Source organism: Lonchura striata, chromosome 13 (genome assembly GCF_046129695.1).
Source record: "Lonchura striata isolate bLonStr1 chromosome 13, bLonStr1.mat, whole genome shotgun sequence".
Taxonomy (NCBI): domain Eukaryota; kingdom Metazoa; phylum Chordata; class Aves; order Passeriformes; family Estrildidae; genus Lonchura; species Lonchura striata.
Genome location: NC_134615.1, coordinates 14,569,805 through 14,585,900, shown reverse-complemented (window position 1 = coordinate 14,585,900; position 16,096 = coordinate 14,569,805). Strand labels below are relative to the sequence as shown.

General features: G+C 38.4%; 1 protein-coding gene across 2 annotated transcripts in view; it reads right to left on the bottom strand.

Annotated features, from left to right (window-relative positions):
• NFATC3 (nuclear factor of activated T cells 3) overlaps positions 1-16,096 on the bottom strand; it is a 63,302-nt gene that overhangs the window by 26,863 nt on the left and 20,343 nt on the right. For both annotated transcript variants that reach the window (XM_031505817.2, XM_031505818.2), the window contains exons 3-4: positions 12,265-12,427; positions 573-772 (exon numbers count right to left, since the gene is read on the bottom strand). In XM_031505817.2, the coding sequence (XP_031361677.2) occupies positions 573-772; positions 12,265-12,427 (363 nt within the window). The remainder of the gene's footprint in view (positions 1-572; positions 773-12,264; positions 12,428-16,096) is intronic.

The following is a 16,096-nucleotide window of genomic DNA, read 5'->3' as shown; positions in this document are numbered from 1 at the left end:
GAAAGCCTTCCTTTTGTTAAAGAATGAAGCTGTTCTATTTTTTCCCACATTATGGTATTTTGAGGGTTATTTTAAATGTCTGTGATTGAAAGAACGCTTAGTGCAGAAACAGCAGCAAGTACTGGTGAAACATTTTGTCTTGTAAATGTCCAGCTGCTCCTTTTTTGAACCTTCAAAAGATTATTTGTTCTTGCACATTGCAAAGTGAGTTATTTACCATGGTAAATGTCATTTACAAGGAGTAAGAGACCACTATTTAGTTCCAGTTTAGGAAGGACTAGAGAACAACAAAGTGTACCCATCAAATCCCAGCTGCTATTCCACACAGTGGTCAATTACTCATATGAGACACACAACTTCAATCATACACCACATTTGCACGAGAGCTTCCCTGCCTCTCTGCTCCTTTACCATTCTTACACTGGCTTGCTTTAAGAGATTTATCTCTTCATCATGACCCAGATTTGTGGAAGATACGCTAATTTTACAAGACTTTTCTTTCACCTTTGCACGAACAAAGAAAATATAAACTACACATAGCAAGCAAATGGTTGACTCATGCTGTGGTGTACCTGGCTGACATATTATTTTCAGGAAGAAGAGGAATTTCCAACACTTTGGTGCTGGCAATGATGATCTCCTGGCTGGCGGTGGCCACGGTCTTGCCGGTGATGCGGTGCACCTGGTAGAAGGCGTGGGGCCGCAGGTAGCGATCGTCGGCCGTGCCGATGAACATCTGCAGGTTCACCGGCTTCTCGCTGTAGCCCAGCAGCTGAGGGAAGGGCACACGGAACAGCAACAGGTTAGGTGACTGCCACTGCATCTCTGTGTGCACACCACACACAGCCAGTCCAAAGAGTTAAGAGGCACTAGTACTTCATTACAAACTTCTTCACACTCTTCAGCAAGCAGAAAACTCAGTACAGGTATCTGTCACCAAGCACAAGGACTGGCAACAATTACTGGAAGGAATGAATGTCATAATATCATTATAATTTCTGAATCTCTCAAAGACAATTTTTCTAGCTACAGAATTTCTAAATCAAAGCTTTGCTATGCTATAGGTCTGTTTCTGGTACTGTTTTTAATTACTAATTACTGATTTTACTAAGATACACCCAGATTCTACAAATACAAAAAGCTTTTAGATTTTCTTCTATGAAATGGAATAGCAACTTAAGTTTTGTGAATGTAAATCTATCATGTTAGGACAGTAAGATTCAATTCATATCTAGAAAATAAAATGTGGTTTATTTTTGCAAAGAAAATATTTCAAAGCCCCAAATTCTGCAAATGTTAATTTACACATCTTTCTGTTTCTCAAATACATATCCAACCACTTGGTTATAAAACCACCTGTTGCATGAGCTAACTGCAGCAATTCTGGCACAACACTGAAACAGTAGAAAAAAATTATAAACTGAAACTAGAAGAAAAAAAACATTTTATGATAGAACATGGGTAATTTGTTAAGGAAACAAATGTGAACAACAGTAACACCAGTTTCCTTTAACCCCTGTTATTATAAAATTGAAGCCTACAGAGTATTTCTTACAAATCCATTTTCCTTCACCTTGCCGCAATTGGCAGATTGATGCAGGCTGCAAGTTACATAATTGCTAAACAGCACTGGAGCAGATTTACATTTCATTGACTTTGACATCAACTTATGTTCAAACGAGAGGGAGGGACAGACAGTCATTCTTTGAACGTGGTTTTGTCATGTCAATATTTTTGTCTCTAGGGAGAGTTATTTGGTCACACAACAATATTATCCAAGCTCTTTACAGAACTAACACTTAAAAACCAAACAAAACATGTCAATTTAACCTACTTAGAAGAGTAATTTAAGCCAGTAGTCAGCAGCACAAAAGCCCAAAGCACACCCACACCCAGCAGTCAGAAACCCCACTGCTGGTGCATCACTCGTGGCAGGGAGTTTTATGGACCAAATATGCCTGGTTTTTATATTCAAGGTACACCTTGGTTTCTATATTCAAGTGGCAGCACCTACCAGGCCTGTCACTTTTACTAGAGCTTTCTCAGTCAAGAATAGAAATTTAGGTTTCAACAGAAGTCTGGAAAGACTTTGTTATATGTTATCCCTGGAGTTCTCAGTACAAAAAGAGCTAAATCCAGCTAAAAAACACCAAACCAAACCAAACTATCTCTTCAGCCACTGAGTGGAGACAGTCTAGATTGTCAGAGTTGCTTCCCATGTAAGTAAATGTAAACAAGAAGCATTTAGAAAGGTTACAGTAAACAACCTCCTGTGACAGTCAGTGTACTGACAGGTTTCTCTCCCTCCACTGTCAGAGTCAACTATAAACTACAGAAACATCAGGACCACAAGGAACTTTCCTCTTAGTGTTGCCATCACAGTGGAGCATAGGGACTGTTACACCAATCAAATACATACACATGCATAAATTCCTTTTTATGCTTGATGCAGGACTCCAGTGTCTTTCCAAAAGTCTTTTTCATTAAATACCAAATGAGTAATTCATTTTTTACTAGTCTGAATTATTTTAAGAGTTTAGAGAAAATCAGGACACGTATTAGTTTAGCATTACAGCAGCCATCTTGTCACAAGTTCTGTACAAGTTCTGTGACTCCACCATCAATTTTCCTCAGAGTTAAAATTAAGTCTCAACACAATGGAATACAGCCTAAATGTGACGTTAGTTAAATGTGTTCACTCTAATACTGGGAATTATAAAAATTACAAGCCAGACCTATTCAAAAATTTGACTGACTTCCAAATGCGGTCACTGTGACAAAGCTAATTTCCAATTAAGGCTAATCTTCCCCATGCTGAACAATGGACATGTACACAGCAGTTCTAGAGATACTGGTGATACCAGAAATAAGGAAGGGTGGGGGGATACTTGTAAAACTAAGCTGGTCTCTCTACAGTAGGTGAAGATCATCTTCTACAGAAGACACAGAGCAGGAGCTCAGTTTAGGGAAGTAAAACATCCCCCATGCCACCACTCACACTGGTATTGCCCAGGAGAATCTATGGCCAGATACACTGGCAAAGTAGCAGAGACTTAAAAATATATATTTGGTATTGCAGACAATTTATTGCTTTTATTCAAGGTCAAGTAAAAAGAGAAACCCCTCGTACCTCTCCCCCACAATGTAAAAGTATAAATACAACCAATGTGTGCAATCCCTGTGGCAATAAAGTAAGCCAGGGAGTGGGAAAGGAAGAATGACCACCACGTACTCCAGCACAGAGTGTAATTCAGGGCCTGACTGCACCAACGGGGCCTCATTAAAGGAAACATCCCAGCCCTAAGCAAGCAGTGGAAAGGCTGCAGTGTCCCTGTGCTCCCAACAGCCACAGCCAAAAGCCACTAAGCTCAACAGGCTGGGCATGCTAACGAGACAGGCTGACATGCTACTGAAACTCAGGCAGCTGGACAGATTGTGGATAGAAAAAATCCAACTTTTATTATACAGATCTGTGCTTTAGAATGAAAACTTCCCCCTTAAATCTTCTGTAATAAGCAAGCTGGCAACTCCAGGCTGGCTTGCCATTATTGATGCAAAACCTACCTTGTGAATAATGAAGGAGACTTACTACCCCAAATCAACTTCAAATCAGGAAAAATTATTTATTTAGGCATTTAAAATGCATGCCCTTAAATACAGTTTTGTTCTCATTCAAAAAAATATTGACTGCTCTTAATTTCATTGACAGCATCTGCTTCATGCACACTTCTGTATTTAGAACAGCTCAAACATTTAAATCAGTAAAATATCCCAAACTGCTAATTGTTTTTCCATGAAAATAAGTACTTAATTAACTTGAGAGAAAAAATATTATATTTTGTTCAAATACATAATGAAGCCATGGTATTGGTACCTTTAGTTCACCTTAGTAAAGAATATATACAAATAAGAACACAGTGTGTTTTTACAGACCATAAGTATTTAAATAAACAGCATTTTACAACCTACTGGCAAGTGCTGCAGAATCAGCACCATGAAGAAGCATTATGGTAAGGCACTAACTATCAGTGTGCTCAAGATTCAGTCATGGGTCACTTACAGAGGAACAGTAACCTGAACTACTGGTTGAGCCCTAGGAAGGCTTTCAGGTACACCTTCCAGCACTTATTCCATTAATGTGCAGTATTAGAGCTGCTCACTACAAACAAAAAATTGCTAATTTTACTTGAAAAAAGATATAGCACCTTCCCAGGAGAAGCAGTGTGCTGCAGACAAGCAGTAAGTTACTGCACTGTGTCACTAGTGACCTCTAGAAACCCTCCCCTGTAACAGAATCCTGATACACCACCCACTGCTCTGCCGAGGAAACTCAGCCAAGTTGTTTTTGTGTTTCTATATCGTTTCCATAGCAAAGGTCAGTGCCTGCGTAAGTTAAACTAAAGCTGGAAGGCTAAAGACTGAAGGTCACTACAGGATAAGCCACAAGGGCTTCACGCCAAAGCAGTCCCAGCCATGTTACTACACTGCACACAGGAAACCCCTGCACAGCACTGGGAGCTCTGAGCTTTTACCAAGCAACTAAAAAGGCAGGCACTTAATGAGAGGGTTTTGGAGCATCAAGAAGCTGTATTGTATGCAATAAAAAGATAAAAACAACAAATGTTCTTAATGCACACATGGAAAATCCTTTAAAAATGTGTCATGCTAGAGATTATATGGATTTATTTGATCACTGAAGATAGCAGTGTTTAAACTTGGAATTTTGTGGCAGTGGTGAGAACCTTTCCTTGCTGAGAAAAACAAAGAGGTCACGTTAATTAAGAGGAATCAACCTGGAAAAAATAAATTAGCATTTTTCCAGATTTCATGCAGATTATATTTGGGCCATAGCTGGCTCACATATCATTGGTTCCCTGCTCTGATCTAAAGAAAACCTTGCAACATAAAAAGCTTATGAGAAGACACCTTTTAGTTTCTAATGCTTAAAATTTTTACCTCCTCATGCCACCTTATTTTTAAATGAAGAAGGTTCTGTCCATGTTTTCAATTTATTGTCACAGGCCGAGTCTTACCAATCGCTATTCAAGTGTAAAAGTGGAATTTCTTAAGACATAAAACAAAGCTTGGGAAAAATATCCAACAGGAAATACACATTTCATAGTAACAAAGTACTAACAGACATCACTAGTATACTTGGACACAGGCTGGGTTTTTGAACTAAAGTATCCAAACCCCCAAATACCTTTTAGTGTCACTGAACCCAGAAATAATGTCAGTAACCTACACTTTCAGTCTTAGAATTTAAGAGAAAACATGGAATGGGGAGAGTGTGTGTAGAGTGGTGGTGGTAGGGGAAAGATCATTTCATCAGTTAGGTTTTATGCTCAGCTATCAAGTACACTACAATACCAACAACATTCCGATGGTGTCAAAACCTATTTGATTGTATTTTTAAAGCGTTTTTCTGGCAAAGCTTTCCAGCACTTATTAGGAAATTGCCATGTTGAATCAAACTTTCATTGGGGCTTAATAATCATGTTTTATGTGCCTTTTTTATTTGCTTGTTTATTGAAGATTCCATTGCTCCTTTGCCTTTGTGCAATTAATTCACTGCTTATGGCATTACTGGATTGGTGAAGTAGGCTGATTAGAAAAAAAGCTTTTACATACAAATAGGCCTCCCTAAAAATAGGGCACACTCTTGAAATACAATACAAGTTTGATATAATCAAGTCCCTAAAGTTCACAATCCATCCTCACCAAATGCACCAGTATCTATACAGAAATCCTCACTCAAATGTGAAGAACAGGGAAGGAAACTCCTCTGTGTAAAGACCCGCAAGTACTTACTAAGCCTTTACTTCAGATGGAGACTTCCAAAGTTTTTCAACACCTTGATATAAAAAGCAGGTTGTAAATAATTATTTCCCCCTTGATAGACTCACAGTCACTTCACTGACTTCTGTATTCCTTAGAACACACCCCAGAGTGACAAGGTAAGGAGGACAAAAGAGAAGAATGCAGGCCTCATTGTAGAGGGCGAACAGGAAGAGCTGTTCTTATGAATCAGGTACTTTTACTTTGGAAGACTGAGCAAAATATGGTACAGTTCACTATGAAACCTAAACAACCCTAAAGGAAAAAAAGCTTCACTGCTTAAATTTCAGTCCACTTCAAAAATAAAATACAATTTCTTTTAAAAAGAAATTATTTAAAGAAGAAGCTAAACCATCTAAATGTTTTATCCTCTGAGAAAAGGAAGACATGACCCACAAGCCTGGAATCTTTTGGACAGTGGTATCAGAGAGGCATCAGTGCATGTCTTTGATCAATTGAACTTTTTCTCTAAAGACATTTTTCCACAAGAGTTTCCCTTTTGAGTAGTGTGCAGCAGCTTTCCTAAAGAACTGTGAGGGCTGCTGTGTTTAAATCTGAAGGGCTATCTGCCAAGCTGAACAGCACATCTCTCAGCCATGACTTGGGATGACAAAAATCCAAGGGCATGAAGATGAACATAATTTAAAACAAAAGACAACACGACTAATGCCAGTGATACAATTTATTGTGAATTTATCAACAGCTGTGTTTTGAAAAAACTGAAGCACACCATGGGCATGAAATGAAGAAAGAAGAGCTCAGGGAAGCTACTGAAAGTCAAAATTACCTCAGACATCCCTTGCAGGCTTGCAGAGGTACAGTGAGTGCTGACCTATAATCTCCAATGGACTGCTTAAAAGAGACTGAAGAAACTGATGGAAGGAGACTCAATTCAGATCTATCATGTAATATCCCAACCACTGGCTCAGAAAGTCTTAACAGCACACTGGATTTTTTAAATAGTTTCATTCTGATTCTGCAGATGTTATAATGTAACAAAAAGTTAAATGTCTGATTTTAAAGTTCAATATGTTGAACCAAACATCTATTTCAATCCCTTCCTGATGTGCAGTATTATTTTATGTCACTGGATTATTTGGTGTACCTTTGCATCAACAGAGAAGGAAAAGCAAGCACATCAGAAAAGTCTTCCTTTGTGTTTTGTTAAATAAACTTATTGAGTAGACTGACTTGAAGACTTTAAAATAGTACAGTCCTTTGGAATCATGAAAAAAATAGTGACAAATAAAAGGAACAAACTTTAATAGACTATTAGGTAGGGGCACAAGTCCAATTAAAAACACTTCAAAGGACATCACAAAAACAGATCCTGCAAAGGACTAAAGCAAAAGAGTAATGGCAAATACCAGTTTGTTCATTATTAGTCATGGTACCATGTGTTTACACATGTACAGAACATTCTTCAAGATTCAAAAACTTGGACTATTTTTTCTGAGATCTCACACTTTTACACACTCACTGCTTCCAGACTGGATTGAATGTGTTTTAAATACTGACTTCAGGCATTTTTTGAGGTGTTTTAGTCCTGTCCCATTTTACACTATGCAAAAAATAATATAATCCAATACCTAAAATAGTATTAGGCTAACACACAGTACAGAATTGTCGGTCCCACGTAACCAGCCATCAAACCATTTATCTGCACTTGGCTCTACCACACTCTAAAAAAAAAAAAAAAAAAAGAGCTATTCCTGAAATACCAACTCCAAATGCTAATTATGCTATGGAGGGTTTTTGGACAAGCACTGCTGGGATAGGAAGAGGTTATTCCCACATAACCTGTAGAAAAAAGAAAAATGTTGTAAACCAATGATACAAAAAACAGATGTCTGTTTTTATTGGTTTTCACACCAATAACTGCATTCTCTGAAAATAGTGGATGCATCACTTCTGCTATCTGTTTTTGGGATTCTGAAGCAGAAAGTGCCCAAATCATCATACTGTTCTTGAAAGATACATAGTTTTAGAATCTCATCCAAAGGTCGATGTTCTTTGCCAGTACAGCCCGTTACACAGTTCACACAGGCTGAGATTTACCTTCTGCCTTTTAGATTTATTGGCAGGTTGCTGTCACCAATCAACAGCAGGCAACTAGAGCTGGGATACAGCCTGCCTCCTGGTGAGGGATAAACCAGGGAAAAAATTCAAGACAAAAATGAAAATTAGAGAGTGGAAGGCAGGAAGAATGGGAAGGGCTGCAAAACACAGAAAAAAATCTGCTGTTTATTGGACATAGAGGGAGAATTCCAGTATTATACCTGATATTCAAGTAGTTACACGCACTGGCCACAAGAAACAGCTGGGAAAAGGTGACAGCCACAGAATTATAAGCCAGGAAACATACACTCATTTAGACACTGCTTTGTTAATTTATTTTTATCAGCTCATCTGACATTGCTTGGATAGATTCTCTCTTGTTGGTTGCAGTTTCTTCCATCAGGACTCAGGCAGAGTTTGACAGGCTTTTTGAGAACACATTCCTGCCTCAGAATTTTCACAGCAGTTCAAACTGAGTTTACTTCTACTCAATTCGTTTACTTTTTTCTTCCACTGCAGCACTTATCATGACTTCAAGCTCTGCAATCACTTTAAACAGAGCTGACGCAGAGCCCCTCTTTTATAGATCCCATGAAATCTCACACAGAAAACTCTCTACTTGTCAGTGAGTAGCAGTGTGTGGCCATCTAAATTAACTGGCCTTTATTTAATATTGCTTTGATTTTTGACCTTACATCTTTTTTGTCAGCTGCAGAACTGCTGAGTTTTCCATATGGATTCCACAGTGCATCCCCTCCTCTGTTACTGTGAATTTGCTACAAGAATAATTCTGCTTATAGCAGAGGAACAGAATGATTCTATCCTTAAGCACTTTGCAGTACATGAAAAAGACACTTCTGGTCCAGGCAAATTCTTAACAGCTGCCACCACTCCAAAACTATCTTCCAAAACGGATTCCATACAGTGTCTGTTGCAGATACACCATCAGCTGTAGAACCAGTCACCCATCACAGCCCATCCCTACCCTCACTCCACGGTGGCCCCAGGACAGACACTCCTTGCACACAGATTGGTGCTCAGGAGCAGCTGTGAGCCCACAGTTCCCGAGTATGTCACTCTGTGTGGTTACAAGATGACCAGCATGGACATCACCTTCTTCCTTAACAACAGGACAAAAGATAAAAGCAAATACTACTTCTTGTGCACAACACAGCCTTTATGATTTACTACCAAAAGATGTCATTAATTTAAAATCCTTGAGCTCAGAAAATTGCAGGAAATTATATGAGTAACAGGAACACAAGTTTGCTTCTTTTAAAAAGAAAAGTTCATTTTAGATCAGAAAACTAAGATACAAAGTTAAAAAACCACAAATTATCCCAAAGAGATTCTTATCAGGTGCTCACCTGCTCTAAAAGGCTTTTCTGTTTTTGATCATAAACATTCTCCAAGTGAGGTCCCATGAAGAACCCTACCAGTTCAGACAGAAGTAAAAGCTCATTCTAGAAAATTCTAAGTGCAAACATTATTTTATGTACAATTGTACCCACGGGAAGGGTGGAAATTCAAGCAATGATGACTGCTCATTTAGAGTTGGATAAAATGTGACAGCTACTTGTTTAAAAGGCTTAGCAGATGGGTGAATTGCAGACTCTTACCTATGAATTAGAATGGTAAAATTAGGGAGTGCTCAGAGGCTGTCTCCTGGCAATGCACTACAAAATTTCCACATCATTTGGATGACAAAAGCTCAACCTGCCACCTTTCTCCTTGCAAACTAGTCTGCTATATTATTTATTCCTTCCCTGTGAAAACCACCAGCATTATCATGCAGATTCTCTACCAAGGTAAAAGAAAGTGTTCCAGATGACAAAGATTAGCTGGAACATGCTTCCAAGAAAGCAGAGCTTAAAATGAAAGGTATCTGCTACTTAGAATATTTTGCATTAAAAAAAGCTAAAAACAAGGGAACATCATTATAGAATTAGCTTTCTTAAAGTTAAGGGATATACAAAGCAAAGCATGATGCTCCACTTATTTAATTTCCTCCCATTTGGAAATAAGCTGATTAAATGTACTCACAACAGATGATGCCAAATTTGTCAGAAGCTTAGTGTCCTAGCAACAGGTGTGGTACAGTATTAGTAATAGACTAATGACATGCACTAATACATTAAAGGCCATGGACTATCTTAAAAATCTTTATTTTAAATAATACATCAAGTGCACATGCAGAACTACAGAGGCTTCACAGTTTGGAGATGAAATATTCCAGCTTTCTAGAAAATAATGTTCAAAAACAAAAGAAGTTGTGCAAGAAGTGAAAGCACAGAGGCCTTCAGGCACCCAAAGATGTGGCAGTTGGACTTGACAACCACTGTAGGTCTGTTCCAATTAAAGAATTCTATTCTATTTACCCATGTCCTTTCTCATCGCTGACACTGGTAAGCACACAGCTATTTTGCACAGGAAAATGTGGAGTACTTTACTGCAATGATCACACACATGAAGTGACTGCTCTAAAGCTAAGAGGACCAAAAGCTTCCTATCTCCTATCAAACACAATTAATTTGCAGTCCAGCTGGAAGAGACTGAATTGCAAAGTTGAATATTAATTTTCATTTGCATTCATTTTCATGTAGAGAGGCATATGAAGCATAAGACTGTCAGACACATAAATGCCATCCTCATATTTAAGACAGCATTCTCATATAGCAAGGTATTTCACAACGTCAATGCAAATAGCTTTTAAAATCATTGGTGTAAGTCACCCACTATAGATGTTTCTTCTAATTTGCATTACTGCAGTTAGAAGCATTCAGTACTGCAGCATAGAAGCATCTAGTTCTGTAGGCAAAAGAAAGCCCACATATTTGTCAACTCTTGCAAATATCAGCATAAATTCCCTTAATGCAAACATTAGTGCAAAACATAAGCATCCAGAGGAAAAAAACTAAACAATATTGAATGCGGTTCACAGCACTTCAGGAAAGATTTATTTTGTCAGCAAAAATCTCTCAGGTTTCTGTCCTGATTAATGATGTGTAAAATTCCACTGCAAGCACCTTGGCATGTGGAAGTTGTGTCTACTTGTCCTCCACTGACTAAGGCAACACAATACTCCACATGAAGGAATGTGCCTTGCCAGCTTTCCAATCCCAGCCTAGTCCAGGCATCCTTAAATTTCACCAATTTGCAGCATAAACTTCCTTAAGAAGCACCTGACCTTTGCCTCTACTGTGCTAAGAAAGCCTGTAGGCCTGACAAAAGGAGAGAGTTGCAGCTGGTTAGGCCACAGCATTGTGAGAAGAAAACACCTGAGCAGCTTTGCAGGGAACATGAAAGCTGGATGAAGAGCTCAGCTTAAGAATTGCAATGGAAAAACAAGGAAAGACATTCAAGAAAGAAGATGGGATGCAGATAACCACCCTTTTTAGAGGGAGAGAAAGGAACTGCAAAGTCTTGAAGAGGAAAAAAGGTGTAATGAAAAAGTTCAAGGTAAGCTTACAGAGAAGAAACAGTTTGATAAACAGCCCAAAGAATGCAATTTGGAGTCAGGTTGAGGGAAGCAATTAATCAGATGAAGAGCCTGGAAGCAGAGGTTTCTTAGACAAATTAAGAACAGCAGATTATCCAAGACACAAACTCTGGGAGTGTATCTTCATCTATATAGATGACATCCAACGATGTAAATACAGAGTGTGACACAATTCACTTGCCAAAGAGGAGGAATAAACTATAAGGAGGAAAAGTGATAACATGTTTATACCACAGTAAGAGGAGGAGAAAGAATGGGGACTGATTATGCCAATCCTATCAGCACTTTGCATCTTGTCTCCAATTGTAATGAGTTACTTTCAACTACTGGAAGAGGATAAATATATAAAATACATTTTTAATATATAGACTGCAGCAAAAGATTTAGGACTGTAACACTGACTTTTCATGAAATATCCTGGATTTGGAGAAAAAGACAAAACCTGCTGCATCCTTCATGGCTATTAAAGGAGACATCAGTGACTTATCCCTAAGCAATTCAGAAGTCTCCCCAGCACAAAGCAAGATATTTGTGTACACACCTGAATCCTCCAAGTCAGACAGCAGCACATCACATCCTGTGCACAGTTATTCCAACAAGCCCAAACCCACATATCTTTCTCTTCAAAGAGAGTATGATGCCAAAGCCAATTTGGCAGGATTTACCAGGACCTTATATCTAATTCTGAATTCAACAATAATTGGCTTTATTGGTCAGTGTTTTCAAAATAGTTATCATTACATTGAAGGGAGAAAATCTTGCCCAGGAAAAGCTGTAAGCTTCACAAAAGGTAACAATTCACAGTATTGTAAATACCAGTAACTGCAGTTAAAAAATTACCTTCTATTCAAGAAAGCCAAACTTCCTACCTTTACTACAGGGTGTCCTCCAGTAGATGCTTTTACTGCTCCTCTGCTTCCTTCTGTTTCATAGTGAGCTCTGTGATGAGTTTTAGGCTGGACTTCTATTTTCAGTTCACACTGCCCATAATGGCTTGGTAAAGGCCAGTCAAGAGGGGGCAATGAAGATGTGCTGCAATAAAGACAAGCACACTGTGGTTACATGAACGGAATTTCTTCTTTCCAACACCTGAGCAAAAGAAAGGTAGTCTATGACCCACACTACCAGTGCTAATCTATAATGCCTTTATATTCACTTTTTAACCTTAAGTACATCAGCAAGCAAATCCAAATGTGGTTTACAGGGAACAGCGTAAACTCAGTCTGCCAGTCATTAAGTTTTAACTCTGCATTATCTTCCAGCTTGCTGTTTTTGTTTTCCTTTGGCAAGCACTACATTTTGTTAACTGTCATTACAATGAACACTATGTGATCACCCTAAGTTTTATGCTTAGATAGAGCAAATGGCTTTTTAAAGACTTACTACAGCAGGCAACAAAGACACTTAAAGTTGTGTTCAGCTTCTGCACAGACACTTACATCCAGTAGCAAAGTCACTCCAGGGAAGAAGAAGAAAATACAGTAACAGAAATAATATGGAAGAACCCCAAACCAATGTTTACTTCTTACCTGCCCAGATTTATAGACTTAAGATTCTAATAAGATAAACAGTCAGATTCAAGCCAGTAATTACCTGGTAGAGTAAATGAAATTATGAACATTTGAAAATATGTTTCTCTTATATACCCAAATTTCTCTGTCAAAATAGTTGGTATACACTGAACAGATACAGTACCTGAGAGAACTCTTAATGCACCATAGGCTATACACCAATTATTGGGAGGTATTACTGGAAGTGGAATGATAAATTCAGTCAAGAAAAAAGTATTTGTTGATCATGACCACTCTCCATACAGTGTCTCACAGAGATTTACTCCTCCTGCAATTAACTCACAATAATGTGGCACAAGTTGTATCAGATTCACATTTTCTTGAAAAAAGATTTGGCATACTAGGGCGAACATAACCAACTCTCAAAATTTTGTCATTCTTTGAAAACAAAAAGAAAATAACAGCATGAGAGAGCAAGGAAGTGGACTGTGCACATGCAGATGCCTAAAACATTAAAAAATTACAACGCTTCCAAAACAGAGATTCCCCAGTAAATGACACAGCTTTTGAGGCTGCACTGCATCAAACAGATATTTTCTAGATGTAGCTGGTCTGACAGCTACAGCTGCTTTCCTTTTGATGTTGGATACCCAAACTGTTGTTTCCCTCTGAATACTTTCCTTGCTGTCTCTATCCCTGAACTTCTCAGTAGCAGTGGATTCTTTACAGGTTTTAGGGTACTCTGTCATGCACCTTTCTGCCTTGTAGGTCTATCAGTTTTACATTTTTGCTTCCACATCATCCTTACATATTTTTCAGACAAACACTATAGAGGTAGACATTGAACCAAATCAGTGATCTAACTTGGGGTTCATTTTGAAATGTAAATTCTTTAATCCTATTAATATAACAGTGTCCTAGTTGCCTGTACAACTTTAAGCAGAACAAAGGGGTGGGAAGCAGAGTAGGAACTTCCTAGCCAGCACTGTCACCTTCTTAAAAGTCACACAAACCCACAAGACTGCACATAAAATAAATCAAAAAACCAACAGAATGTAGTCTACAAACTCTTGGTATTCTGTTTTTTTTATTCTATGTACAATTCAATATAAAATGAGAAAAATCATATCAGCCTTTGGGGTGCAAGAAGTAACAAATCTGTATATGCTTTGCATACTTTTTCATATGAAGCAATGCTTTTTTTTACCAGATACTAAATATGGGAAAGTAGGTCTGAAGCTGTCAGCTTTACTGCATTTAAGGATCTATTCTCATGAAAATCTTATTCAGTCTACACTGATAAGTGAGGGTCAGCAGTAAAACTGAGATTTAACTCACCACAGTTATCAGTTGTAAACTGTGCCCTGAACTTCATTGAACTTCTGCACAACCTCTGATAGTGCAGAACTTAAATTCAGAATTTAATGGTGCATTACTCTTAAAATATCTGGAACATGTTAAAGAATAAGTAGCTCAGCTGCTTCAGAAATGAACAAGTATTTTTTCTGTCTCCCCCCAGCTTATGCAGCATGACAGCTTTGTGTTTATTAATAAAGACACTTTGCATTCAGAACCCAGATCAGCTGCTGACCATGAGGGATTTTTCAAGTTGTTTTAGAAGAAAAGATTAAGAAAAATAAGACCTCTTATGTTTTAAAACCCTTCATTTTTCAGTCTTGATGGGGAAGGAACATGCTTGTAGATATTTCCACATGTTCCATTAGTAAGTTCTACCCAGTTCAGTGCCAAATTAGAATAGCTTGTGACTCAGCCGTTCACAGAAGTTTCCCTCTCTTTTTTTTAAATTAAAAACCTTATTAGCAATGCAATAACCTACTAGTAAAGGACCAAATCACATCAGGATATGGAAGTGATAAGTGACAGTCATTCTAAAGCTTTCATTAAATTAAATCTTTGCACATTGTTGAAACAACACCAATCTGCAAGCTTACAAATGTTCTTCTGGAAATACCAAGGGAGTTCTATAATCTGATTAATGCAAGCCTCTGAAGCTCATACTCATATATATATATATATCACATCAAGACTAAAGACTTTGGAGAACAGCAGCTATTAAAGGGAACTCAGAGGTAAAGAAAGAACCTGTTGGCAGCATTCTAAACAGAAGCAACAGCATTTAAAGGTATCACTCCATTGATTTTATCAATATTAATCCAACAGATACCTTCTCGGCAACCATTATCTCCAAAACAGAACTGACTGATGAGGAAAACAACTGATGTTCAGTGTAACAACAGCCACACATGCCCATAAGGACTTCAGCATTGAGACCTGTAAGAGGCAGGCACAGCTCCTGGGCTGACTCTGCCCCTCTGCCATCAGAAGCAGCGTAGGGCAGAGACAGGACTGCTTGGTTGCTTTGACTGTGGCCCCAGAGCAGCGGGTGTGGGACAGAAGGGAGAACAAAGCCTATGGGACTTGTTAACATAATTCAGCTAAAAACAATTACCTTCTACTTGTAGCACTGTTTTTGAACACAGGTGCAACTGATACAAAAATTCATTTTATCCACTCTGTATGAAAATATTCCTACCTCCTCGTAGCCACTAATTCTAGTAGCAACCTTTCAAAGACACCTCACAGTATCTCCAGACAGTTGTGAAAGTTCTTATTTCCTTCACTGGTTGAGATTCCCAGATGTTCTAGAGAGATGCTTTTATTAATTTTTAGTTGCAGCAAAAATAATTTTCCACTTAAAATTCCTCCCAACACTTCAAAAGTGAAAAAGCTCACTGACCACACAATGGCTATTCCACATTTTTTCTTCATCCCAAGTTTTTGCAGAGATAAACCCACAGTGTATTCTGTGACAAGTCAATGCTGCAAGACAGCAACCCTCTGAGAATCTCAAATCTTAACTATGATCCAATACTGTTTTTTTCAAGAACTCTTGCAGCGCCAAAATACTGCTGTGGCGGCTCTTCACTGCCTAGAACAAAGCCATATTCTCCCTGATGGAGAAATTCTGAAGTCAAGAAGTTTGGGGCCATTCCAACCACAGTAACCCATCACTAGACTTTAAATACTGTTTACATTCAAAATACCACCATTCTGCTCCTAGCAAAGCCACAGTTCACAAAGCTGTCAGAGTATTGGTACAGTGAACTGCCATGTGGAAATCTCTGTTCCATCATGCCAGAGCAAAGCAGAGAGATGAATAACAGGTACA